The sequence below is a fragment of the Alligator mississippiensis genome, chromosome 11 (genome assembly GCF_030867095.1).
Source record: "Alligator mississippiensis isolate rAllMis1 chromosome 11, rAllMis1, whole genome shotgun sequence".
Classification (NCBI taxonomy): Eukaryota; Metazoa; Chordata; order Crocodylia; family Alligatoridae; genus Alligator; species Alligator mississippiensis.
In genome coordinates, this window is record NC_081834.1 from 58,174,982 (window position 1) to 58,200,865 (window position 25,884).

At 51.6% G+C, this 25,884-nt stretch overlaps 1 protein-coding gene and 1 long non-coding RNA gene across 3 annotated transcripts; one reads left to right on the forward strand and one right to left on the reverse strand.

Annotated features, from left to right (window-relative positions):
- Positions 1-8,118: 8,118 nt before the first annotated feature.
- LOC102565490 (16 kDa beta-galactoside-binding lectin) lies at positions 8,119-10,037 on the reverse strand. The gene is made up of 4 exons (XM_014595748.3): positions 9,957-10,037; positions 9,515-9,594; positions 8,845-9,016; positions 8,119-8,345 (listed from the first exon to the last, which is right to left on the reverse strand). The coding sequence occupies exons 1-4, from the start codon at positions 9,963-9,965 to the stop codon at positions 8,199-8,201; spliced, it is 408 nt and encodes a 135-aa protein (XP_014451234.1). The 5' UTR covers positions 9,966-10,037; the 3' UTR covers positions 8,119-8,198.
- Positions 10,038-10,316: 279 nt separating this feature from the next.
- LOC102565341 (uncharacterized) lies at positions 10,317-18,961 on the forward strand. 2 transcript variants are annotated; one of them, XR_009455437.1, is made up of 4 exons: positions 10,317-10,459; positions 14,180-14,343; positions 15,665-15,810; positions 16,739-18,961. It is a non-coding gene; the product is annotated as an uncharacterized LOC102565341 (long non-coding RNA). The 2 variants fall into 2 exon arrangements; XR_009455438.1 differs by having other exon boundaries at positions 15,665-15,788.
- Positions 18,962-25,884: the final 6,923 nt, after the last annotated feature.

Here is a 25,884-nt window from a genome sequence, read left to right on the forward strand (position 1 = left end):
GGAGCTATCCTTTAGAGATGCCCCCTAGCTAAAAAGTTTGGGAGCTGGGAATTGGGAGATGGGCCCTTTGTTAAGAATGTAGTAACTGGCCAGTGAGTCCCAAGAAGACAAAGGGGTAAAGAGGCTACCTACTGCTCCACAATAAAGTTTTAGTTCTCTTCCTTCATTTTATACCTGACTTTATTGAACCCAATGATCACTACATCAACTGTGTTACCATTGTGACAGCTCACAGCATCGTTGAGAAGATCGCAGAGTGCTGTGGCCCCAGGGTTGTGGGACAACACATGGTCCCAGAGAACTTCTCAGCTGCTGATCGTTGCCCCATGCTCTGGAATTAGCACCACACACACACACACACACACACACACACACAGATCAAAGGTCAGATCAGTGGAAGGCTGGAAAATCTTCACTTCCTTTCAATACCTGGTACGGAGAATGTGTGTGACACAGCTCTTATTCCCCTGCCTGTTTCCAGCCCCTGGTGCACAGAGAAGTTGGGACTGAAGTTCTGTGCGGATGAGACAGGCCTAGCCCTGGTCTTCCAGCAGCAACTGCTTCCACGTGGATGAGCCTGGGGCCACTGAAAGAGATGGGAAGTCTCAGAAAGAAGTTGGCAGACTGCAGGTGGGGCAGCAGTTTGTGGGGAGGGGGCTCTGCTCTGACACCAGGAGTGGGAAGGTCTTGGGGGTGATCAGGTGGGGGAGGGGGAAGGTAAGTGGGGCTTTCACCCTGTTCTGTGGCAAATAAACTTCAGGGGAGACTTGCTAAAGCTGGAAAGTTTTCCACCCCCCTTCACCTCCAGAAATTTCACAGAACTTGAAAAGCTACTGCCCATCTTCACTCCTCTCTGATTTCTTGGGCTACCAGAACACCTGAGCTCCCACACTGAAGTGCGTCCAATGACTTCTACCTCCCCACCCTCCAATAGCTAATTGCAGCCATGTGTTGGACATGAGGGGCACCAGTGACAGGGCTGGCGATGTGTCTTTCACTCTGTTGTGTAAGTCTAGTCCTTCCTCTCCTCCTCAGAACCCCCCTCCAGCTCATCCTATACCTCTTCCTCCAAAACAGCCACCCCAGCTGCAGCATTCAGAAGGACCTTGAGGGTCTTCCAGTGCTAACAGCCTCTGCGGTGCTGGGAGCATCCAGTGGGGCCAATCAGTGCGCTTGAGCCTGTTGTCATAAGCATGACCCTTATGGAGTTTGGTGACCAATATGGGGAGCCTGAGAGCCGAGAGTTATGAGCCGAGTTGTCCAAACTTTAGGGGATAGAGATGGATGTGGGCAGGGGCAAGGAACAAGGTTCAAAGAACAGAAGAAGCAGTAGAAACAAGAGAAGCTAGGTATGCTCAGCTTGTGGGAAAGGCATGTAAGAGAGGATATGATAGCAGTCTTCAAGTACCTGAAGGGCTGCCATAACGAAGAGGGAGAAGTGTTTCTCTCTTGTTGTAGAGTAGAATGAGGACCAATGTCTTGAAGTTGCTGCAAAGTAGGTTGAGAGGGCATCTCATAAAGAAAATCATCGCTGTCAGAGCAGGGAGGCAGTGAACTCGATGTCAATTTGAGGTGCAGGGAAGATGGACTCACTCATCACTGGAGATGTTCAAGATGTTGGACAGCCACTAGCTAGAGATGATCTAGCTGTAGTGATGCCCATGTTTTCCCAGGGGGATTCTCCAGGCTTCTGGGCTTCGGTGGTTTCCCCCACCCTCCTTCTGCTACGTGTGTCAGAGTGTTTTTAATCCTCCCTCAGAGGCATTGGGTGTTGGCTGCAGTTTAAAAGGGCCCGCCAACAGCAAAAAAGTCTCAGTTAGGCTCCAAAGTGGCGAGAGATGCATGGGTGAAAGCCCGCTGCACCCCTGCTCCCCCAGAAGCCACAGAGCCCCCCTCCAGCCCCCAGCACAGCTGGAGGTAAGCGGGGCCCGTGGTGGGAGGGGGTTAAACCCTAGAGAGTAGGAGGAGGTGGCTGAGAGGGAGCCGGGCAGGTCTTGCCATGCCCAGGCCCCCGCTTCGCCCAGCCCCCAAGGGACCCAGCGACCAGGCTGCGCAAACAGGCGTGCTTGTCTGCTGGTGCATGAGTTAGTGCGGAGTTCACGCAGGAGGGTGCGTGGGAGGCCCAAGGCCCTGCCTGTGAGCCCCCCAGGGTAGGTAGACTCAGGCCCAGCCAGCCTACCAGCAGCATGCTGCAGATGGGCATGCGCCACACCCCGAGGGTCCCTGGAGGTCTGTGCCCCCCCCCCGGCACCTCGGAGACGGCCACCCAGATGGAGCCCATGGTCCCGGGCTCCACGCGGATGGAGCCCCTGGCTCTTGGCTGCAGGGGCTACCTGTCCTTTTTTCAGGCTCTGGGGCCCGGGAGCATGGCCACCTCCCCTTGTGGGGTCTGCTCCCTGCTGGGGTCTCTGGCACGCCAGCTGGAGGAGCTCCAGGCCACAGTCCAGAGCCTGCGTGCCATCAGGGACTGCGAGCAGGAGATTGCCTCCCGGGGGAGAAGGGCCTGGCAGTAGGAGTCTGAGGGTAGACCACGGTCTCCGTCCAGGACAAGGGAGGACGTGAGGACCTCCCCTTCTGTCCAGTCGGGGGGTTGGACCAAGGTGGCGAGGGGCCCCAAGGCCCGCCGCACCAGGGCCCCTGCCCCACTGGAGCTTTGCAACAGGTACGACCCTCTTGCAGCCCCCGCAGAGCCTGCTGAGTTGCCAGCTCCCGCAGGCAGCACAGATGACATTGTAGCTACCGCTCCTGCTCTCCCCAAGACCAAACGCAAAGTGTCTGTTGTGAGAGACTCCATCCTGAAGGGGACGGAGGGGGCACTCTGCTGCCCCGACCCCTCGGCCCGGGAAGTCTGCTGCTTCCCGGGGGCCCGCATCTGAGACACTGCGGAGAAGATCTCTAAGCTCCTCCAGCCCACAGACCACTATCCCATGTTCCTCATCCATGTGGGCACCAATGACACGGCTCGGAGCGCTCCCAGATGGGTCACGAGGCACTACAGGGATTTGGGAGCAGGGCTAAAGGGTTTGGGGGCACAGGTGGTGTTTTCTTTGATCCTCCCAGTCTTGGGCTATGGGCTGAGGAGGGAGAGGAGGATCCAGGTACTGAACCAAAGACTACAGCGCTGGTGTCGTCAGGAAGGCTTTGGCTTCCATGACCACAGCCCGCTCTTTGGCAAGAGAGGCAGTGAGCTGCTGGGAAGGGACAGTCTCCACCTCTCTCCGCTGGGGAGGAGGCTCTTCTCAGCCAGACTGGCTGACCTGCTCCACCGGGCTTTAAACTAAGCCCACCAGGGGATGGGGGGGACTACCGCCACTGCTGGCTGCTGAGCATCCCTTGCAAAGCCAGCAGCCCAAGGCACTCAAGGGATCCCACCCCTGCCCTAGCCCTGGTACAATCTGTGGGCAAGACAAGAGCCCCCAAATTGCCTGCCTGTACACAAATGCCAGGAGCTTGGGGAATAAGCAGGAGGAACTTGTCCTCCTGCTTAACGCAAATAATTATAACGTCACGGGGATAAGAGAGACCTGGTGGGACTCCACCCATGACTGGACCATGGGTATAGATAGCTATACCTTGTACAGGAGGGATCAAGTAGATAAAAGGGGCTGGGGTGTAGCTCTCTCTGTTAAGGAAAGCTACACAACCCTGCAAGCTGATGTTGGCGACCAGGGTGGACAGCTGGAGACCCTCTGGGTTAAAATCCGTGGGGAACACAGGGGACACAATGGTGAGAGTCTACTACAGACCTCCCACCTAAAGTCAAGAGCTTGACCAGATGTTTACCCGGGAACTGGCTGAGGCCGCATGCTCCAGGACCATGGTTTTCATGGGTGACCTCAATTACCCAGACATCTCGTGGGAGAATCACTCAGCAAAATCTGAGTGGTCGCAAAGCTTCCTATCGTGAGTGGATGACCTGTATGGGCCAATGAGAGGTAAAGTGCTGCTCAACCTGACACTGGCTACTGGGGATGACCTAAATCGGCATCCTAGTGATCGATGGAAAGCTGGGTGACAGCGACCATGAGCTGATCACCACCATCCGCCGTAAAGCTGGCAAGTCAGTCAGCAACACGGAAGTCCTTGACTTCAAGAAAGCCAACTTTGACAAGCCCAGGAGGCTTTTCAGTGATGCCCTAAGGGACCACAACCCCAGGGGGAGGGGAGTTCAGGAAGAGTGGTTGCTCCTCAAGGGAGCAATCCTCGACGCACAAGCTCAGGCTATTCCATCTCAGAGGAAAGGCAGCAAGAGGGCACAGCAGCCCCCCTGGCTCTCCAGGGATCTAGCAGACCTCCTGAGGCTAAAGAGAAAGGCCTACAAAGGATGGAGGATGGGATTCTCCTCCAAGGAGGAATATTCTACACTGGTCCGGTCCTGCAGGGAGCAAACCAGGAAAGTCAAGGCTGCAACTGAACTCCAAGTAGCTTCAAGCATGAAGGATAATAAAAAGTCCTTTTACAGAGATGTGGGGAGCTGGAGGAAAAGCAAGGGCAACATTGGAACCCCACTGAACCAGATGGGACAACTGCCAACTGATGCCCAGGAAAAAGCCAGCCTATTAAATGGGTACTTTGTATCGGTCTTTCATCAGTCCCATGGGACACCCATGCCCACTACGGGACAGGGAGATAAGGGTAAGGGTGAAGGAGGTCGCCTGCCTTCCATCAATGCTGACCTCATAAAGGAACACCTTGAGATGCTGGATACCTTCAATCTACACCCCAGGGTACTCAAGGAGCTGGCCAGCATCATAGCCCAGCCCCTGGCATGGATCTTCGAGAACTCCTGGTGCTCTGGTGAAGTGCCCAAAGACTGGAAGAAGGCCAATGTGGTGCCTATCTTCAAGAAAGGGAGGAAAGTGGATCCGGCTAACTATAGGCCCATCAGCCTGACTTCTATCCTGGGGAAGATCTTAGAAAAGTTTATTAAAGAGGCCATCCTTAATGGACTGGCCGATGCCAACATCCTGAGGGATAGCCAGCACGGGTTTGTTGCAGGTAGGTCTTGCTTGACCAATCTCATTTCCTTCTATGACCGGGTGACCCGTCACCTGGACAAGGGAGAAGAGATTGATGTCATATATCTTGACTTCAAAAAAGCTTTCGATCTGGTATCCCATGATCACCTCTTGGAGAAACTGGCCAATAGTGGCCTTGGGTCCACCACGATCCACTGGCTAGGAAATTGGATCCGTGGTCAGACCCAGAAGGTAGTAATTGATGGAAGTCAATCGTCATGGTGTCCTGTGACCAGTGGGGTCCCCCAAAGCTCTGTCCTTGGACCCATATTGTCCACATCATTAGTGAAGATGTTGAACATCGGAGTCAGAAGCGGACTAGCCAAGTTCGCCAATGACACCAAACTTTGGGGCAAAGCATCCACACGAGAAGACAGGGGTGCGATCCAGGCTGACCTGACAGGCTCAGCAAGTGGGTGGATGAGAACCTGATGGTGTTTAACACTGAAAAATGCAAGATTCTCCACCTTGGGAGGAAAAACCTGCAGCATCCTTATAGGCTCGGCAGTGCTACGCTGGCTAGCACTATGGAAGAAAGAGACTTGGGGGTCATCAATGACCACAAGATGAACATGAGCCTGCAATGCGATGCTGCGGCTAGTAAAGCAACCAGAACGCTGGCTTGCATCCATAGATGCTTCTCAAGCAAATCCCAGGACGTTATTCTCCCCTTGTACTTGGCCTTGGTGAGGCCGCAGCTGGAGTACTGGGTCCAGTTCTGGGCTCCACAATTCAAAAAGGATGTGGAGAAGCTTGAGAGAGTCCAGAGAAGAGCCACGTGCATGATCAGAGGTCAGGAAAACAGACCTTTCGATGACAAGCTGAGAGCTATTGGACTCTTCAGCCTGGAAAAGCGCAGGCTCAGGGAGGATCTGGTGGCCACCTACAAGTTTATCAGGGGTGACCACCAGGATCTGGGGAAACGTTTGTTCACCAGAGCGCCCCAGGAGATGACAAGGTCAAACGGTTATAAACTACTGCAAGACCATTTCAGGCTGGACAAAAGGAAGAATTTCTTTACTGTCTGAGCCCCCAAGGTCTGGAACAGCCCGCCATCAGAGGTGGTTCAAGCACCTACATGGAACACCTTTAAGAGTAAATTGGATGCTTATCTTGCTGGGATCCTGACCCCAGCTGACTTCCTGCCCTTTAGGCAGGGGCCTGGACTTGATGATCTTCCGAGGTCCCTTCTAGCCCTAGTGTCTATGAAATCAACAGGAAGGTATCATGGCTAAGGGCAGGAAGAACTCCTGTGGCCTCGAGCCCTTGAGCATAGAGAACATCCTGCATGCCTGGGCCAGCTTGGAGGCCAACAGACAGCTGACATTTGAGCTGGCTGAGTGTTTGGAGAAGGCCCTGACTTCCCCCAGGAACCATGGATCATACAGGAGAATGCCAAGATGATCAATTAGAGTGGGATAATTGTGTTGGTCTTCATCTCTGGCCAAGATGAGAAAGAAATTGTGATCATCTTTTTACAAGAGAAAGTCATGTACAATGTTCAGCCATCAGGATGGAGAGCCTCTCAAGAAAAGCCAAGAAGATTCTGCCAGTGATGGGAAAACATACAACACTTGTCACCCTCCTCATCTTCTTGGGTGGAAATATACTTGTGCTCTGAACTGGTAAATAGAGCTGGGAGGGGATCTTCTGAACTCTTCTTCCAGCCAAAAGCCAGAACAAATGGCACCTACACTCCGTACTTCCAGGATGCCAGGACAGAAAAGAGGGATGGAGGGATCCCATCTCAGAAACCTTGAGTGATTCCTCTTTCAAGATCTGAGTGAAAACACCAAGCTGGTATCCCATCTGTGTTCTGGACCCGTAGTTGGCAATATATGCTTGTTTTTCCCTCCCCTCTATCCCCTATGCACACAATAAACATACCAAGTCAACAAATGACTCTGACAAGTATTAAATTTTAGTCTAATAAAATATATCGAATTCACCCAAGGAACCTTGTCTGCCTATGTCCTTAGACCAACACGGCTACAACCTACACCCCTGTAGCATCTTTGGGGCATTTAAGCTTCAGATCCTGCCTTGACAAGTCCTGGGGTGGATGGTAGAATGTGATGCATGGGGTGGGTGCCCAAACACTTATGAAGAAACAGACCCAGTGACTTCCCTGATCTGTTGAAGCATTGTAGAAACTTCCACCCTCTCTGAAACTCATAAGCACCCCTGAATATAGCCACAGGGGGCTGAGACCAGCAGGGGAGCGCAAGGAACAAGGTTCTAGACAGTCTGGCCTGATGTTTAAGCCACTGAGGCAAGGTAGGGACTAGGTCAGAGTTCAGGTATGGAGGTAAGTCCAGGCCTGACTCTTCCCTCCAAGGTTGTTAGGGTAATCTTTTTTATTGGACCAATCATATAGCTAGGATTGAGTTAGATGAACTTTCCAATGAAAGACATTCTCTTTCAAGTCTTTCCCACATAGTCAGTCCAGTAGGAGAGATCAGCCCAAGAAATCCGCCCCTTTTAGGGGGGGGGGGGGGGGGGGGGGAAAATAATAAAGAAAATAAGGGAGCAATTCTCCTGCTGTAAAGAACCCAGCTGAGCAAGAAAGTTCAGGTAGTCTAGATCCTTATTGGAGGTCTCTAGGTTTGTCTTGTGAATAATAGATAGGTGTTGGCACCCCGACAGCCCCCTTGGAAGGGGGCCAGGACAACCCAGGGTGCCACAGCCCCCTTGATTGAGAATGGCTGCTTTTGGGCAGCACACCATATAGGTATAGCATCCTCTTGCTCTATTGGTACCCCACCTATCAGGCTCTCTTGCAGGCCCCCTGTACCAGAACAGAGTCCTTCCCCATTTCTTCCTCTTCATAGGAGTTCTTGCAGCCACTTGTTGAGGCACCGTGGGTGTTGCGTCACTGGCACAGCAAGTCCACCTAGCTGGTATCCAGGAAAAAGGATGCTCTACTGCTAGACTCATCTATGGTATTTCCCCCTCTCTCCAACAAGAGACACGCTGAAGGTCCAGCTTTGGCATTCCTGAGACTTGGAGAGCTCAGTCTTCTCTTTTTCTGGAAAAAGCTGAGCTTGCTATAGGAGGGAAATAGCTAGGGTGAATGAGAAGTCAAGGAGGCAGAAGAAAGTGAAGAGCAAAGTTAAGTTTATTGGTCAGTATCCTCCATATGCCCCACAGAAGGAGCAGAGTTAACAGAACAGGATGCAGCTACTTGAACTTGAGGGAGGTGACCTTGAAGTCTCCTTCCACTGAGAGGAAGGAGATAGTTTCCAGCCCCAGGCGGTTTGGGAATGTAAGCTCCAAATGTTCTTGTAGTGTCACACACATCTCCTGGGCATCAAAGGAGAAGGTCATCTAGGTGGGAGGGAAAGGGGTGAGGGGTCAGGGAGAGCTTGGGGGTTTGAGCTTGTCCCCACTCACCCAAGAAGGAGTTATCCCCCCCATAACCTGTAGCTAGGGAGAGCACCCAGACTCTTCTTCTGGGAGATAGGTTCTGGGAAATATTTCCACCCAACTACCTCCTCCAAGGGGCCCAACAAGGAAGATGTGACCTTCCTTGAAGAGCAGCCTTACCTCCAGACCCCTTCAAGTAGGGCACAAGAAGGGCTGGGGAAAAGGAGAAGGTCCCCAGAAGTCAGATCCCATACAGGTCAGCTCACCCATGGAAGAACAAAAAAAACTGTGATCTTCCCCTAGACAAGGCCTTGCCCTCAGCTGGGAGGAAAGGGGGCTGAGACACCACAGAAGAGGTAGGGCTGGAGATCCATCCAGCCAACACATTCTACAATTGTGATTCCCCTCTCCAACCCCCTCCCCCAAGAGACTGTGCCCCAACACCAAGCTGACCCCTCACCTTCCCTTCCTGCCCCTGCTGGAAGGGGAAGCGGGGCTCACGCTGCTCTTCCCCCCACTCCCCTTTCTGCAGCGAGTTGCAGACAATGGTCCAGGCATCACCCTGGCTCTCAAACCGGGGGTTGAAGTGAAGGGCCAGGTCCAAGCCACTCCGACCCAGATTCACAGCAAAGCTGTGGGGAAGAAAGCATAGACAAGACCCCCTGAGACAGGATCCCAGAATCCTCCACTTTGGGGCCTGCCATACCTCATTGGGGTGAGCTCAGCCTGTGCAAGGGCAGCCAGGGCCCTCTTTTTTTTTTTTGGTGGGACTCCACACACAAAAAAAAGTCACTAAATGCAGGCAAGACAACCCTGGGAGACCCAGCCCCCCTAACCTCATAGTCACACCAGCTTGAGCTGGTCTCCCCTTATATCATCCCCATGGCACCCCAATACCCTCCATCCACAGGGTTGGGCATGGGGGGAAGGAAGAAGGGGGAGGGTCTCCATGCACCCATGGGCTGGGAGAGTACAGATAGGGGACAGCAGAGGTCAAGGGTGACTGTTGTTCCTTTAAATAAGGGGGGACTGAGCCCCTCCTGGGGTCCTAGAGGGAGCCTACACTGTGGAACAACCCCTCTTCCACAAACAAGCTATTAACATATTTCCAGCCATGGACTCAGCCTCACCTTTTGGCATCAGGTGCCACTTGTCCCTTCAATTCAACGCGGTCACCTGGTTGGATATTCAGATGGGTCACAACTATCACCTGGGGGGGGGGGGGGGCAGAAGAGAGATGAGCATTCTCCAGTAATGCCCTCATTACTGTTGTGATGAGAGGGGGTCAGAGCCAGCCCCCATGGGCAGGGCAACTTCTACTCTAGGAGGAGATTTGGCAGGGAAAGAAGAGAAACAAGTATCATGGGGGCAGGAGCTGCAAGTATTCCCCCTACCCCTTAAGTAGCTAACTCCACTCAGAAAGCCCAGAGCCCACCACAGCCCAACCCCAGCCCCAGCCCCCAGATGACTTAAAACACAGCTAGATTATCCCTTTACTTGGCACAGCAACAACCAAGGAGAGCACGGAAGAAACCCACCCAGGAAAACAAAAACATCCTAGCCCCTACTCACACACTCCATGGCAGTGCCTGTAAGGAAACCCCAGCTCACAGAAAAAAAAGAGGCATGTGGGTATAACCCACCTATGAGCCTTATATAGCTGGGAACAACCTGCTTGGCCCAATCAGGTATGCTGTGTTCCCACTGGCCCAGTCAGAGGGAAGGGGACGTAGCCAGTGAAATTTTGAGATACATCCCCCAAGTGAGCTGAGCTAACCAGGGCTGAGCTTCACCCAAAAAAACACAAGGGGGAGGTACCCATGAGGAGACAGGTGTTGCTGATGGGCCCCACCTGAACTAGTACCTTCCATGAAGAACCACCCCTCATCGCAATCCAGCTGGGAGACTACAACTCCCAGTATCCCGAGCAGCAGGCCGGGGGTGCATCACACATATAAAAGCATCGCAGGTCACTCCTGTTCTTCATTTTGTTATACTGTGGAGCGTTGTGGGATCTCTTTCTCCCTGGTTGTGTATATGATGGTCAGGCCTACAGAAACATGCTAATTACTTTGGTGAGTGAAATAAGATCTAAGTTAATTGGCTAAGAAAAGAGGAGGCAAGTTCTTATAACAATGCAAATGTGCTCTTTGTTTGGGGGTGAGGGATCTGCTCTCCTTAAGAGCAAACACTATTATGGATTGGGATGTTTTTAGTTGAAGAAAGGTTTAGTTTTGATGCTTTTCTGTTCTAAAAAAAAAAAAAAAAAATCCTGTTTTTTCTTTTTCTTCCCCTCAGTTTTCTATAGTCTCTACTGGAAATAGCCAGCCCATAGATCGTGTTAAAAGTGGCATGGGTAGCTTCTGCATGTGGCATGCACATGCAGCAGACTGGGGAGTATATGTGGCATATAAGAGAGAGGGTAGAGGCTAAGGGCTGGGGAGGTACAGGGGCACTCATTGCCTAACTTGTGGCCCACATGCCAAAAACCTTGCCCCCTTTTGATCTATAAAGTACCCAGGTGTTTCCTTTTTGCCTCTGTGACTGTCATCAGAGAATGAAGAAGGGTAGGTGATTCAGTAGGCTGATGCCTGCCTTATAGGGCTGTGGGTTTTTTTCCTAGTTATTGGAGTTGCTTTTTTGGGCTCAGTGGGTTGTGGTGGAGTTATTTAGCTTGGAGACACTTTGAGGAAGTATGTTCCCCAGATTTCCCAGGTTCAAGGTGTGCTCTGGTCTCTGCTGATGGGGGAAATTGTGTAGGGCTGTGCAAAGCTTTGGGTGGTGATTTGATTCGGAGGAGATTCGGCCTGAGTCGGTGGCTGAATCTCCAAATCTGAATCAAATCTGGGACCAATTTAAAGGTCTGAATAGATTCAAAGCTGTCCAAATCTTCTGCAAAGGTTCAGAGAGCTTTAATGATTTGAGCAGTCCCCCCTGGCTGCAGCAGGGAGCTGCAGCTGACTCTGAGGTGGTAAGTACTAGGGGCAGGGGAGGGGACCATGGGGGGACCCCTGCCAGCCCCCCGACCCCCCCCCCGACCCCCGCCTGCTCCCACAGCTGCCCCTGCCTGCCCCAGCTCCCTGTACTTTAAAAAAGCCCCAGTTCTCACAGGGTGCTCCCAGGTGGGGGGTAATCTCTGCTGCCCCCCACTTCCCCATGCTGTGTGCTGGTTCTGCCACGAGCCCCTCATTCCCCCCACAGGCGCCCCGCCTGCCAGGGCTCCAGCCCTTTAAGAAAAGAAAAAAAGCCACGAAAATCCCCAGGACTCGCCACTCCTAGTGCTGCTTTGGGGCTTTGGGGACTCATGCAGAGCCCCCCACGTGGCGTGGAGCCGTGGGAGGAAGTGATCACCCCTGCAGCAAGAGCAGCGAGTCCCGGGATTCTTCAAGTTTTGTTCTTTTTCTTAAAGGGCCAGAGCTGGCCCAGGCAGGGCACCCATGGGGGAGTGGAGGTGATGGGGTTTGGGGGCTTGCACAGAGCCCCCCATGCAGCATGGGGCTGTGGGGATCGCCCCCCACCCGGCAGCACCTGCTGAGTTAGGGCTTTTTTCCCCCAGTGCCGGGAGCTGGGGTAGGCAGGGCAGCCACCGCTGGACTGGGAGAGCGGGCGGGGGATGGGCCGGGCCGGGCCGGGCCTGGCCTGGCTAATTCAGAGATTCAGCTGCTGCCAAATCTCTGAATCCAATTCGGCTGAATCAAATTGGGACAGTGATTTGAATCACCGAATCGCTGTCCCCTGAATCAGCCAAATCCAAAGCAATTACTAGCCGCTTCGCACAGGCCTAGAAGTTTTTATTAAGGTACTGCTGAGATGTGCTCCCAGCTCAATGTCTTGCATCTGGTCTCTGTTCTTGGCCTTTTGAAATGTCATTTTGCTGCATGGGTCGAAGTCCACCAAGTAGACCTCTAAGACTGCCTTGATGGTGGAGGGGGAGGATCTCCGGTCTAGTAAACTATTGATCTTTCTAAGCTAAATCCTTTCTTGATAGTAAACTGAAGTTTTATCAGTGATTTGGAGGTGGGCATGGAAAGCACGCTGTCCAAATTTGCAGATGACACAAAGATGGGGGAGAAGTGGGCACGCTGGAGGGGAGGGACCGAATCCAACCAGATCTAGACAGGTTACAGAGGTGTGTCGCGGAAAAACCACTTGTATGCTGCGTTTTTTCGTGAAGCAGGTCAGTCGAAGCTTTATTAAGCTACAGCTGTAGGGGGGGGGAAAAATCTCTGTTCAGATCCTGCACAACTGTACACCGAGGACATCCCCCTGGGGCAGCTCTGCAATGAAAATGGCAGCCTGGCTGCGAGCCAGGGCATCTGCTGACCTGCAACAGTGCTCCTTGCCCAGAGGAGCTGTCCTGCCAGACAGGTCCCACGTATCCAGGACTGCTTTATGGCTACGAAAGAGCCAGCAGACCAATTCCTCCCCTCACCAGCACGTGCATTAGGCATGAAAAAGCAGTTTGTGGGCAGGAAGTCTCTCTAGAGGACTAAAGGCACTTCAAGCAGTAATGCCCTTCCTCCGCAGTCTGAATGTGCATCTGCATTCGAGATGCTCCCAGAGGGGGATCAGATCCTAAGGCCTCAGAAGGTACAATCAAGCAAAGGAGCATGGTCAGAAACCAGTGTTAGCCTCACAGCGCTCGATCCTGCTGGCTACGGAAAACATCAGCTCCCTATACACTGTGCAGTGCTCGGCCAAGGAGAAGGCAGACTTGCTGAGCCCAGATGGACTTACTAAAACACTGACGGAGGTAAAGTAGCTGCACAGAGAGATTGAGGACCTAAGGACAGCGATATCGGACATATATGCTTAGGATATGGGAGACAACTGCATCACACAGTGAGAGATGAGCTTTCCCCAGCATGTGACGGGAACAGCTGGACATGACTTGAAAATCCCAGGAGACTTCAGCGCTTCTGCAGTGGAAAAACGTATTGGCACCTTAGCATCCCCCTGCTTGGGTACAGCTGTGGGGGTCACTCACAAGAAGTCAGGGATTCTGTTGCCAAGAGTATTCAGATGCTGTTTGGCCAACCGGATCTGTTCAGGGTCTGTGTTCATTAGATTCTTGCAGAGCTTTTGCTCCTGCCATTGGCTTCAAGCTGGCCCCGGCCTGTCCGTCCTTTCTAATAAACTCTCCAAGCCAATGCCTGGCGGAAGCACTAGCCTCGCACAGGTATTCAGGAGTCTGGGGTGATACACCCGTAACACCATCTTACCATGGTGCTACAGGTTTATCTGAGACTCCTGCGTACGTGGTTCTGGCCTCCAGGTGACATGTAGTCATTTGTGTACCGAGGCCTGTATTGCTCAGGTATAGGGAGCTGATGTTTTCCGTAGCCAGCAGGATCGAGCGCTGTGAGGCTAACACTAGTTTCTGACCACGCTCCTCTGCTTGATTGTACCTTCTGAGGCCTTAGGATCTGATCCCCCTGTGGGAGCATCCCGAATGCAGATGCACATTCAGACTGCGGAGGAAGGGGATTACTGCTTGAAGTGCCTTTAGTCCTCTAGAGAGACTTCCTGCCCACAAACTGCTTTTTCATGCCTAATGCATGTGCTGGTGAGGGGAGGAATTGGTCCGCTGGCTCTTTCGTAGCCATAAAGCAGTCCTGGATACGTGGGACCTGTCTGGCAGGACAGCTCCTCTGGGCAAGGAGCACTGTTGCAGGTCAGCAGATGCCCTGGCTCGCAGCCAGGCTGCCATTTTCATTGCAGAGCTGCCCCAGGGGATGTCCTCGGTGCACAGTTGTGCAGGATCTGAGCAGAGATTTTTTTTTCCCCCCCTACAGCTGTAGCTTAATAAAGCTTTGACTGACCTGCCTCACGAAAAACGCAGAGTACAAGTGGTTTTTCCGCGACAATTCTTGGTGCCGTGACTCGGATCCACGACACGGATTGAGGGGAGAGAACCGCGGACTGCCCCCTCCGAACCTCGAGGCGCCAAACTCAAGAGGTAAGAGACCTAATTCAAAATCTCTATTGGGGTTTCGGAGGAGGACTGCCTGTAGGCTCCCACCTTGGCCATGGTAACTGGATCCGAACCTTGTTAATACAGGTCAGTCTGAACCGTACTGCCGGCTAAAATCTTCTGTCTGGTAAAATTCTCTTTTATGTCTGGAAACATACATTTTATATGAGGAAATTGTTTTGAGGTATTTTCACCCAGCAGCACATTGGGCTTGTAGTTAATTAACTAAGGTGGTGTGAAAGGGGAGGTCTGATTGAATGCATGAGTGTGCGTGTATGAGTATTTAGAAAACAATGAGCCACTGACCAGGTCTGGGACTAAGGCTGGACCTAGCTGCCCCGATACTGCCTAAATAGGCAGTGTCGAAAGCAAGGAGGCCCAGCCAGAACCTCGTGATGCAGTGGACAAGGCATCTAAGTGCTTTTGTCTCTTCCAACCCCTGTCCCAGTAGCTTCTGCCAAGGACAGGAGTGAAAGGATCCCTTCTGTGTCTTCCTCCTCATTTCCATTCTATGAGCCCGTGTTGGGTCAGAAGCCTTATGTCTGGGCAGTGAAAACTGTGGGGCAGGGCACTGAGCGGCCCGGACATCCTAAATAAGCCTTTCCTATGTGTGACTGAGTATGGGAACCGGTCAGTCCAAACCAGTTCCTGCCCCCCCTCCCCCCCCCCCAAGGGACCCCAGCATATTATATGTACACTCATTATTCCCCTAAAACCTGTAACTATTTGAATAAGTGGAATTGGTATACCAGGGATGATACGGTGAAGCAGTTCCCGCTAGAAAGAACTTTTGATCAGGATAAAATAGTGCACTTAAGAGAGGCTGTATAGTCCTGCGGGCCTAAGGTCCCGCAGAGTCAGTGGGGGGTGTGTGTGTGTGGTTTTTTTTATTGGTATGATGAGATGTCCAAAAGGCGGACGGAATCTCGCACCCGAAGTTTAAAAGATTCTCAAGATAAATTTTAAAGCAGCAGTTGAAGGCTGCTCGGGAGAAATTGGCTGCTCCCCCAAATTTATACGCTGGCTGCTACTCCAATATATCCAGCACTGCCTGGGGCGCCCCCTCACTAGAACCAGCAGAGGATGTTCTTGACTCTTGTGCAAATCCTGCCCTCCTGGAACCCCCTCATCAGCAACCACCCGTTCAACAGGCTGCAACCCCGGTCAGCCCTCCATTGATTGAAACTCCCTTGGTAACCTCTTCCACTGAAATTACTAGTCCAAACTCATCCTCCAGTTCCACCATCATTCAGTCGTCACCAAAATGGCAAATGACCCCTGGATCACTTGCCTGTACTTTCCCTAGGAGAGCAGGAATGGAGGAAGAAAGATCTCCCATTATTCTCAGACCTCGAGGAAATCTAACTCTCCCAGCCTACCCCTTAAGACAGATGCCGGGAATCGGCCCAAGCGGACAGAACATAATTACTGTACGTGCACCTTGGACACCAGGTGATCTTTATAATTTAACCCCAAAATTTCCCAAAATTAGAGAGGACCCAGAAAAATTTCAGGAAGAGTTACAAACCATTATAAACTGCTACAATCCAACATGGGCTGACATAAATTGGCTCATGTGGCAAAAGCTCTCTAGGCAAAATAGACCGCATCTTGCCCGTTTAACCCACTCTGCGGCCCATACGAGCAAAGGGGGGATGATTGCTACAGTAAAGAAAAATTGATTTGCCCCAAATTTTCCTTCCATGGCACAACAGTACTGTAGCTCCTGTCACATCTGTTTAGCGCTCAACATTGGGCAACGGGTAAAAACAACACCCACAGCCCATCCCCTTCCTTGGGGACCTTTTGTAAATCTGCAAATTGATTTTGTACAGCTACCTAGTGCTGTTCTTATGAGTATATTCTTGTTGTTATTGATATGTTCTCTGGATGGGTAGAAGCCAGCCCGTGCGTACATGCTGATTCTATCACTGTAGCAAAAAAATTGCTTAAAGAATTCATCCCTAGATTTGGGCTGCCCCTCACACTAGATAGCGACCACAACACCCATTTCACAGGACAAATAATAAAAAACATTTGTCAAGCACTCAACATACAGCAACACCTACACTGCAGTTATCATCCACAATCAAGTGGTGCTGTAGAACGTAAAAACTCTGATTTAAAGGTACGCATTTCAAAGATTTGTGCTGAAACAGGCCTTAAATGGCCTGATGTGCTGCCTATTGCTCTCATGCATATTAGGAACACTATCAATAGAAAGCATGGCCTGACCCCTTATGAAATACTTATGGCGCGACCCATGAGGATGCCAGCCACACCACCTGTTGCCCTACACCAAGTTGACTTGCAATAATTCACAGTCTCATCAGTTAATTGTAAGGCTTTAATCAAATCTGTTAGATCTCTTCATTCACAGGCCCGAGAAGCCTTGCCACAACCACCAGAAGTCCCCTGTCACAACCTCGAACCAGGAGATTGGGTTTACGTAAAGGTCTATCAACGGAAAAATGCTCTTCAACCTCGGTGGAAAAGACCTTTTCAAGTACTTTTGACCACTAATACTGCTGCTTGTTGTCAAGGGCATCAGACCTGGACTCACGCTTCACACTGCAAGAAGGTATCACCCCCATTAAACCCTGAAGCAGCAGTATTTCAACCAAGATTAAGAACTCTCCCTGAGGCCAAGGACAAAGAACCTCAGGACTTCACTCAAGCAAGTGAGGAGCATCAGGTCTCAAGTGCTAATAGAGAACTCTCCCCTGAACACAATCCTTCAATCCAACCAGATTCATCAATTAGTGAACAAACCATTCCAGCATCAAATACTGCTAAAAAGGACCTACCATCACAGACTGAGAAGGATGCACCACAGCAACACCGTTACGCCCTTCGGGAGAGGAAGAAGGCCTCTACCTAGTTCCTGGTTCCCGAGGTGGGGTTGGTTGTTTATGATCTGGGTGTCCCTCAGTCTTTTACTTTTCATTATTTTGCACAATTTAAGGAACACACCGCTGCAAAAAAACTTGAAAAATCAAACTGAGCCCTCCCTTAGATCCAAGAGATCACTCCCACGTTGGCATTATCACCAAAATGCTTTTCTTCAATTATCTTACCAGTATGTAAAGGATTTAAATGTTTCCAGATGTTGGATATATTCCCACTTGCCTCTTAGTACGCTGATGGGGGTACCCATGGTTGCTTTATCCCTTAACTGGACCGACTTTTGTGATATGTATGACCCACAGCACAACGAAAGTGAATGCCAAGGATTTTGGTCAAATCGGACCTTCTCCCAACGCCCTCCTCCCTCTTCTGATCCTGCTTCATTTCCACGTATCCAGTTAGCCAGAAACATTCCTGGACTTTTGTGTTATAAATATAATGATGCCAGAAGGGTAGGAACTAGTACCTGTAATTATACTATTGATTGTTCTTTAATAAACAATAATGTAAGCTTTAAAATTTAAGGGATACGGACACATATCCTTTAACTGTTCAGCCAATGCACCAACCGTCATTTTAAATAGTACTCATGCGCAACACAGGAAATGGATGGCATATAATGGAACTTATTATATTTGTGGAGATCGTGCATATTTTTGGCTACCTGACAACTGGTCAGGATCATGTTATCTTGGAGATATTACACCAGCTATTCGACATTTGTCTTCCCTTTCTTTCAGAACAGTGAGAAAAAAGAGAGAAATCACTGAAGAAGAACAATTTGGTGCTATACTGTTTCCTATGTATGGTATAGGCAGGACAATTCAAGAAGTTAGGTTGTTGGCTAATATATTAGAACGAGTAAGTAATGATACTGCAGATTCTTGGGACAGTCGGTCTAAAGAGATGGTAGCACTGCAAACCATGGTTTTACAAAATCGCGTAGCTCTAGACTTCACTTTAGCCAGTAAAGGAGGAGTCTGTGCTTTGATAGGAAAAGAATGTTGCACCTATATTCCAGGCAACTCTGAGGAAATACACGATTTGGCCAATCATATTTGTAAGGAAGCGGCCAAGCTCCACAAATCTAGCGAAATGGAGTTTTGGTCCTCGGTTTGGTTCTTTATTTGGTTCATTAGGATCTACTGTTATACGTGGGCTCTTGATATTTTTTTATTGTAATCCTTTTGATTTGCATTATATACCTTTGCTTTCGCTGCTGTTTTTTTGCCTGTCCCAACCAAACCCAGCAATAAACAATGTCATGACGCTACAAATGATGCAACAAGAAAGAGAGAGAAGGCCTACGGAAGATGAGTATGAAGAATTACAGGAAGTTTTCTGGGATTTTATGAATATAAGAGTATAGAAATAGTGAGACTATTAAAGTCTCAAAGGGGGGATGTGTGGAGGAAAATTAAAAAAGGGAAGTAAAAATATTGCTCAAGTACAGTTAGCAGATAAGGGAAGTAGATAAGATTGCTTAAAACATAATTCATGGAAAAGCTGATGCTTTTGCTAATTTTACAGTTTTCGACGGTTAGTTGCAAGGATGTGTGGAAAGTACCTAGAGCTTTGGGTGGAACCTATATCATGATTGGTTATGTAAAGATGATCTTGCGCAACTAAAATGTATAAGAACTTTTGCATTCCTTGTAAGTGGGGGGAAGAAGGAAGAAATTCCCTTTTCCCCCCCCCCCCCCCCCCCTTTATAGCTGTAGCTTAATAAAGCTTCGACTGACCTGCTTCACGAAAAACACAGAGTACAAGTGTTTTTTCTGCGACGGGTGTGTGGGTGAGAATACAATGCAATTCAATGCAGACAAGTGGAAGGTGCTGCATCTAGGGAGAAGGAACCAGCAACACACCTATAGACTGGGGAACACCCTTCTCAACAGCACAGTGGCTAAAAGGCAGCTCATGTCCATCCTGGATTCAACAATGACTGCAAGATCCCTATGTGAGAACACAGTCAGTAAGGCTAACCACACCTTGTTGTGCATCTACAGGTGCATCACAAGTAGGTCCAGGAAGATGATCCTCCCCCTCTATGCAGTGCTGGTCAGGCCACAGTTGGAGTACTGCATCCAGTTCTGGGTGCTGCACTTCAGGAGGGATGTGGTTAACCGTGAGAGGATTCAGAGAAGGACCATTCACATGGTCAGGGCAGCAAGCCAGGCCCTATTAAGATAGACTAAAGGGCCTGAATCTATTCAGCCTCCAAAAGAGAAGACTGAGAAGGGATCTGGTGTCTATATATGAACGCACCAGGGGGAGCCAGCAGAGAATAGGTGAGGCTCTGTTCTCCTGGGCACCACCTGGGATAACAAGGAATAATGGCCACAAATTGATTGAGAGCAGGGTCAGACTTGATATTAGGAGGCATTGCTTTATGGTTAGGGCTGCTAGGGACTGGAATGGGCTCCCAAGGGAGGTGGTGCTCTCCCCTACCATGGAGGTCTTCAAGAGGAGGTTGGATAGATATCTGGCTGGGGTATTATGATGCCAGCACTCAGTCCTGCCCGGGGCAGAGGGTTGGACTTGATGATCTGTTCAGGTCCCTTCTGACCCTAGAAACTGTGAAACTATGTCTTGATGCTGTGGCTCAGAGGGTCAAGGGATGGTGTTGGAATCCATGGGGATCGTCATAAGATCATGGGAAAGTGGGGCTGGAAGGGACTTCAGGAGGTCACATCTAAGCCAGCCCCCTGCTTGAGACCGGATCATCCCTGACCAAACCATCCCAGCCAAGTGTCTCTCCAACCCGCTCTTGGACCTGTCCAGGAATGGAGGTTCCACAACTTCTCTGGGATTTCTGTTCCAATGCTTGACCACCCTCATAGTGTGGCAGAAATGCCACCGTCTGTACCCTTCTCCAGAGATCTGTCTCTGCCAGCGGGAGAGGCTGGTGTTGAATCCCTCAGGGTGGGGATCTCCCACCTTGTCTACATGACAAAAGCCTGGTGCCTAGGAGGCGGATGCTGTGGTCAGCTGGGGGGGAAGCCCCGCTCACTGGCCCAGGTAGCCAGTGATGCTTTTTCAGATTGGTTGGCGAGTGGCCAGCACTGGCAGCTTCGATTGGACCGGGCGGCTGAGGTCAGAGAGGTTATTTAAAGGCCCGGGCCAGGAAGAAGGCAGCCATTAGCCATGCGGTCATCCAGGTGAATCTGAAACTGGCTCTCTCCTCATCACCGCATGCTCCAAGAGTGCCTGCCTCCAGAGGAAACTCCAACCACCTCTGGACGATGCGTGTGAGTAAGCTACTCAAGATCAGACTAGATATTTAGCTGACAGTAACTCAGATGCAAGATCAAAAGGCTACCTCAGCCATACTGGTTTGCTCTATGGGATTTCTCTGATATTTCTGTGATACTGCTCTACCTTTTACCCTGTTTCCGCCCTACCCCCTGTGATCAATAAAGTTCTCCTTGTGACCGGTGTGGGAGACTTATTGAGGGGTGGGTCTGAATTATGCCGAGGAGCCCCCTTAGGTCTGTGGACTAAGGGAGGCTTCCTAATAAGCCCCTGACTTGGGGAAGTGCCCCAAGTGCTTGTATTGGGTCTAGGACCCATTGGACAATCAGGCCTGTGTTTTCCAAGGTGCACAGAGCCAGAATTGAGTCCAGAGCCGTGGATGGTGGCAGCGGGAACCCAGGCTAGCGGGTGTGCTCCAGGGAAGGGGTCGGCCGGACGGGAGGCACCCCAGGGAGGCACTCGGAGCCTGGACGGTGGTCGGGCGCAGTGAGGTGGGCGGCTCAATGCAGGAGCGCCCCCTAGTGGCCCGCCACACGTGGTGGTAGCAGTGGGATCCGAATACCCTGCTGTTTTAGAGGCATAATTTGGGGAAAGGAATAGAGTCACTGAAATCCCTTGAGCAAACAATTTCTAATTTGGTATCAGGTTGACTGGGTAGTGTAGGTAGTCAGGATGGCGGATGAGTATGTCCGGATGACCGTGCCTGAACTGAAAGAACTGGCAAAAGAGAGAGGCCTTCAGGTGAAGAAAGGGCTAAAGAAGGAAGAGCTGGTTAAACTCTTGTGCACCAGTGAGTCAGGACAAGCATCAGCTTCACGCTCGACAACTCCTGAGACCGACCCAGGAGCACACTCCCGCTCGTCAAGTCCGGAGGCCGCCAAGAGATCATCCTCTGAGGGGGAGCGGCAGAGACTCCATGAGCTGGAGCTGAAAAGGATGGAGTTGAAAAGGCTGGAGCTGGAAGCCCAGCACGAGAAGGAACAATGACAGCTAGAAGCAAAAAGAATGGAGATGGAGGAAAAGAGGGAACAACGACAGCTGGAGGAGAAGAGGATGGAGTTGGAGGCCCAGTGTGACAGGGAACAACGACAGCTAGAAGTGAAAAGGATGGAGATGGAAGCCCAGCTGGAAGAGAAAAAGCTGGAGGCTCAGCTCCGTCTGCCGACCATCGGGGGAAACGCGAGCACTCCACAAGCATCTGGGGAACAGCCCAAACTGGACGTCTCAGCCTTCGCTCGCTACCAAGACGGAGACGATCCTGCGGTGTTCCTAAGCAACTTGGAAAGACAAGCCCAGCGGTGCAAGGTACTGGAGGAAGAGATCGTGATGCACTTGTCTGCTCTGGTGGAAGGCAACATGGCGGTGGTCCTGAACAGCCTGCCCTCAGATGCAGCTGATGACTATAATGCCTTTAAAGCTGCTGTGTCTAAAAGGTTCAAGTTAGGACCAGAGTATTTTCAGAAAAAATTCCAGAATATGCGCCCACACCCTGGAAAGTCATTGACTGATGATGTGGCCCTGTTGTACGACACATATGTTAAATGGTTAACACAAGCCAAGGCTGACACTTTAGATAAGGCATGCCACCTCCTGGTGCTGGAGCAATTCTATTTTTGATGTCCAAGAGAGGTTAAGACCCTGGTCAGGGACAGGGACCCCAAAGATGTTCACAAGGCCACTGAAATTGCAGACCGACTGTTGCTAAACCGTGAGAAGCCTCCCTACTCTGGGAAGGAACAAAAAGTGTCCCAAAGAGGGGGGAAGGGAGGTCCAGGTCAAAAAGGGGAAAGAGGGCCACCTCCTGCAGAGCGCAAGGCGGCCCCTGATTCGGACAGACCACCCAATTCGGAAAAGAGGGGGTGCTATAACTGCGGGGAGCAAGGTCACATCAAGCCCAACTGCCCAAAGCTAAGCACTAGACCCAGGCCCGTCAGGCGTGCAACAGCCGTGAGCAGTGAGGGGGAGGGCCGGAGCCACTCTGAGGGGAGTGTCTGTTGCTACAGGATCACGAACTCGGAGGAGGTGATGGCCCCCCACCGGACTGTGATCATGGTAAAGGAGAGGACCCTTGCCAGGGAACTGGACACGGGGTCCTGTGTGCAATTAATCAATTCCAACCTTGTGTCGCCCGCAGACATAATCCCGGACAAGACCCTTACTATTCACGTGGTAGGGCCCCCACCTCTGACGGTATCGGTAGTCCGTGCACCCGTCGTGTGGAACGACTGTGCAACGTACCTGGAAATGGGGGTACTGGAAGGGGCTCCGGTCCCCATCCTGGTGGGACAGGATCTTATGGAGCAGGAATCCCAGCTCCGGAGGTGGGAACAGACCCAAGAGCCAAAGCCCTGCACCGTTCATGCGGTGACTCGCCTGCAGAGCAGGAAGGCTAAAGAGGGGAGGTTAGAAAATCCCCAGGAGACAGCCACACCATTGGCTGCAGGGGAAGGGACCCCTGCAGACAGCGATTGCACACCAGTCCCAGAAGGAACTAGCAACCCCGCAGGTGAGTTAAGTGACAGTCCTGGGGAGGTGTGTATTCCATCAGTGGCAGAGGGAGGTGAGCCTATCAGGGAGGAGACCCAGGAAGTCCCTGAGGGTGAGAGTGCACTCCCTGCAGGAGCACCTGAACTCCCTGCTGATTGCCTAGCTGGGCAAGAGGAGTTCAAGCGGGAGGTTCGGGAGGACCCCAGCTTGGGGGGACTCCGGCAGATGGCTCAGGAGCAAGAGACTGAGTTCACTCCGGACAAAAGGGAACAGGTGGTTTGGGATAAGGGGCATCTGTATCGGTTGTGGGTGCCAAAGAACCATGCTGAGACCTGGGAGCCCCAGTGCCAGCTCATAGTACCCAGGAAATACAGACAGCAATTGCTCTCCATGGCTCACGATTTACTGTGTGCTGGTCACATGGGCAGGGAACGGACACGCCAGCAGTTGCAGGTGAATTTTTTTGGGCCAGAATTGCCCAGAATGTGACGGACTACTGCAAATCCTGTGAGACATGCCAGTGGACGGGCGGAAGTGGGGACAGGAGAAGGGCTCCCCTGCAGCCCCTCCCTATCATCGACCAACCCTTCCAAAGGGTGGCCGTGGACATTGTGGGACCACTGAAGCATAGGACTCATAGAGGAAAGAAATACATCCTGACGCTAGTGGATTTTGCAATGCCGTACCTGGAGGCAGTTGCCTTGGCCTCCCTCGAGGCGCCCGTGGTGGCTGACGCCCTAATCAAGGTCTTCTGTCAGCTGGGTTTTCCCTCCGAGATCCTGACGGACCGGGGTGGGAACTTCATGGCGGAGGTGATGAAGTGCCTGTGGGACTGCTGTGGGGTGCAACACCTTAAGACCACAGCCTACCACCCTCAGACAAATGGGCTGGTGGAAAGGTTCAACGGGACATTGAAAGGGATGCTCAAGGCCTATGTGGACTCCAACCCCAATGACTGGGATGAGAAACTGCCACATCTGCTCTTTGCCTACCGGGAGGTGCCCCAGGAGTCCACTGGGTTCTCGCCTTTCGAGTTGATGTTCGGGAGGCGAGTGCGAGGTCCTCACGATTTGGTGAGAGAGGAGTGGGAAGGGAAGATCGCTTCCACAAAGACCTCCGTGGTGGAGTATGTGCTTAATTTTTGTCAGAAACTGACTGACACGTTGAAGGTGGCATGGGACTCCCTGGGACAGGCCCAGGAGAAGCAAAGGTCCTGGTATGATGAGAAGGCCCGCTTACGTACCTTTGAGCGGGGTGATAATGTGATGGTTTTCCTGCCACTAAAAACAGACAAGCTGCAAGCCTCTTGGGAAGGTCCTCATACTATCCTGGACAGACTGGATGATGTGATCTGCATAGTGGCTATTAGGGATAGAAAACCTAAGACAGTTCATGTGAACATGCTTAAACCCTACTATGACAGAAAGGAGATGGTATTCTGGGTCCCCTCCGATGAGGGAACACCGGAGGAGCCGGTCATGTATGGGGACTGGGATGGCGAGGCAGGGATCGAGGAACTCCGCCTGCCGGACCATCTGCCCTTCCAGGACAAGGACCAGCTGCTCGCAGCGCTCGAGGACTTTGAGTGTTCTCTAATAAACCAGGTAGAACGGACCTGGCGGTACACTCGATAGAGACGGGCAGCCATCGCCCTATATACTCCCGACATTACCCAGTTAATGAGAAGGTGAGGCAAGAAATAAAATGGGAGATCGCAGAGATGGAAGAGTTGGGGGTTATCTGGCCTTCAACGAGTCCCTGGACCAGCCCGGTGGTACTCGTCCGGAAGCAGGATGGGACCATCTGGTTCTGTGTGGACTACCGGAAGCTGAATGCCATTACCACCCCTGATACGTACCCTATGCCCAGGATGGACACTTTGCTGGACCGCCTGGGCCCAGCCAAGGTCATCTCTACTCTCGATCTGTCTAAAGGATTTTAGCAGATGGCACTGGACCCGGATGCCATAGCCAAGTCTGTCTTTACCACACCTATAGGGCTATATGAGTTCACAGTTTTACCTTTCGGTATGTGCAACTCTCCCGCCTCTTTCCAAAGACTGATTAATAATCTGCTGCAAGGATGTGAGCAGTTTGCCATGGTTTACATCGATGACATCGCCATCTTCAGTTAGGATTTTGAGTCACACCTGATTCACCTGACCAGTGTGTTAGGTAAGATCAAGCAAGCTGGTCTTACTGTGAAAGCCAAAAAGTGCCAGTGGGCACTATCTGAGGTGATCGTGTGGGTGGAGGTCATATTGCTCCCTTGTGGGACAAGATCGAGGCCATCAAAGACTGGCCGCCTCCACAGACCAAGAAGCAAGTCAGAGCCTTCCTCGGCCTGGCTGGTTCCTACCTAAGATTTGTCCCGGGGTTTGGAGCAACCGCAGCCCCGCTGCACGAGCTGACCAAGAAGGGCAGCCCGGACCCGGTGGTCTGGAAGCAGGGGTGCCAGGAAGCATCTGACACCCTCAAAGCTGCCCTGGTCAAACAACTGATCCTGAAGGCACCGCTCCAGGATAAACCCTTCTACGTGGCAACGGATGCCTCCGATGTAGGACTGGGAGCTGTACTCTTACAGGAGCACCAGGAGACACGGCACCCCGTGGTGTACCTCAGCCTGAAGCTAATCCCTCGGGAGTGGAACCTGTCCTTCATCGAGAAGGAGTGCTTGGCCATCGTCTGGGCCCTGAACAAGCTGAAGCCCTATTTATGCCAACCCATGCCCCACTGCAGTGGTTGCAGACCATGCAAAACACTAATGGCCAAGCTGCAGCGATGGGCCTAGCAGCTTCAAGAGTTCAACTTCACTGTCGAGCACATCAAGGGAAGCCAGAACGTGATAGCGGATGCCTTGTCACAAAAGGACTCTGGG

Excerpts from the sequence above, each read along its gene's own strand:
- LOC102565490 (XM_014595748.3), bottom strand. Across the intron at positions 9,017-9,514 it reads GTGGCACCTGATGCCAAAAG|CTTTGCTGTGAATCTGGGTC; the intron begins GTGAGGCTGAGT and ends TCTTCCCCACAG. Across the intron at positions 8,346-8,844 it reads AGCAGGGGCAGGAAGGGAAG|ATGACCTTCTCCTTTGATGC; the intron begins GTGAGGGGTCAG and ends CCTCCCACCTAG.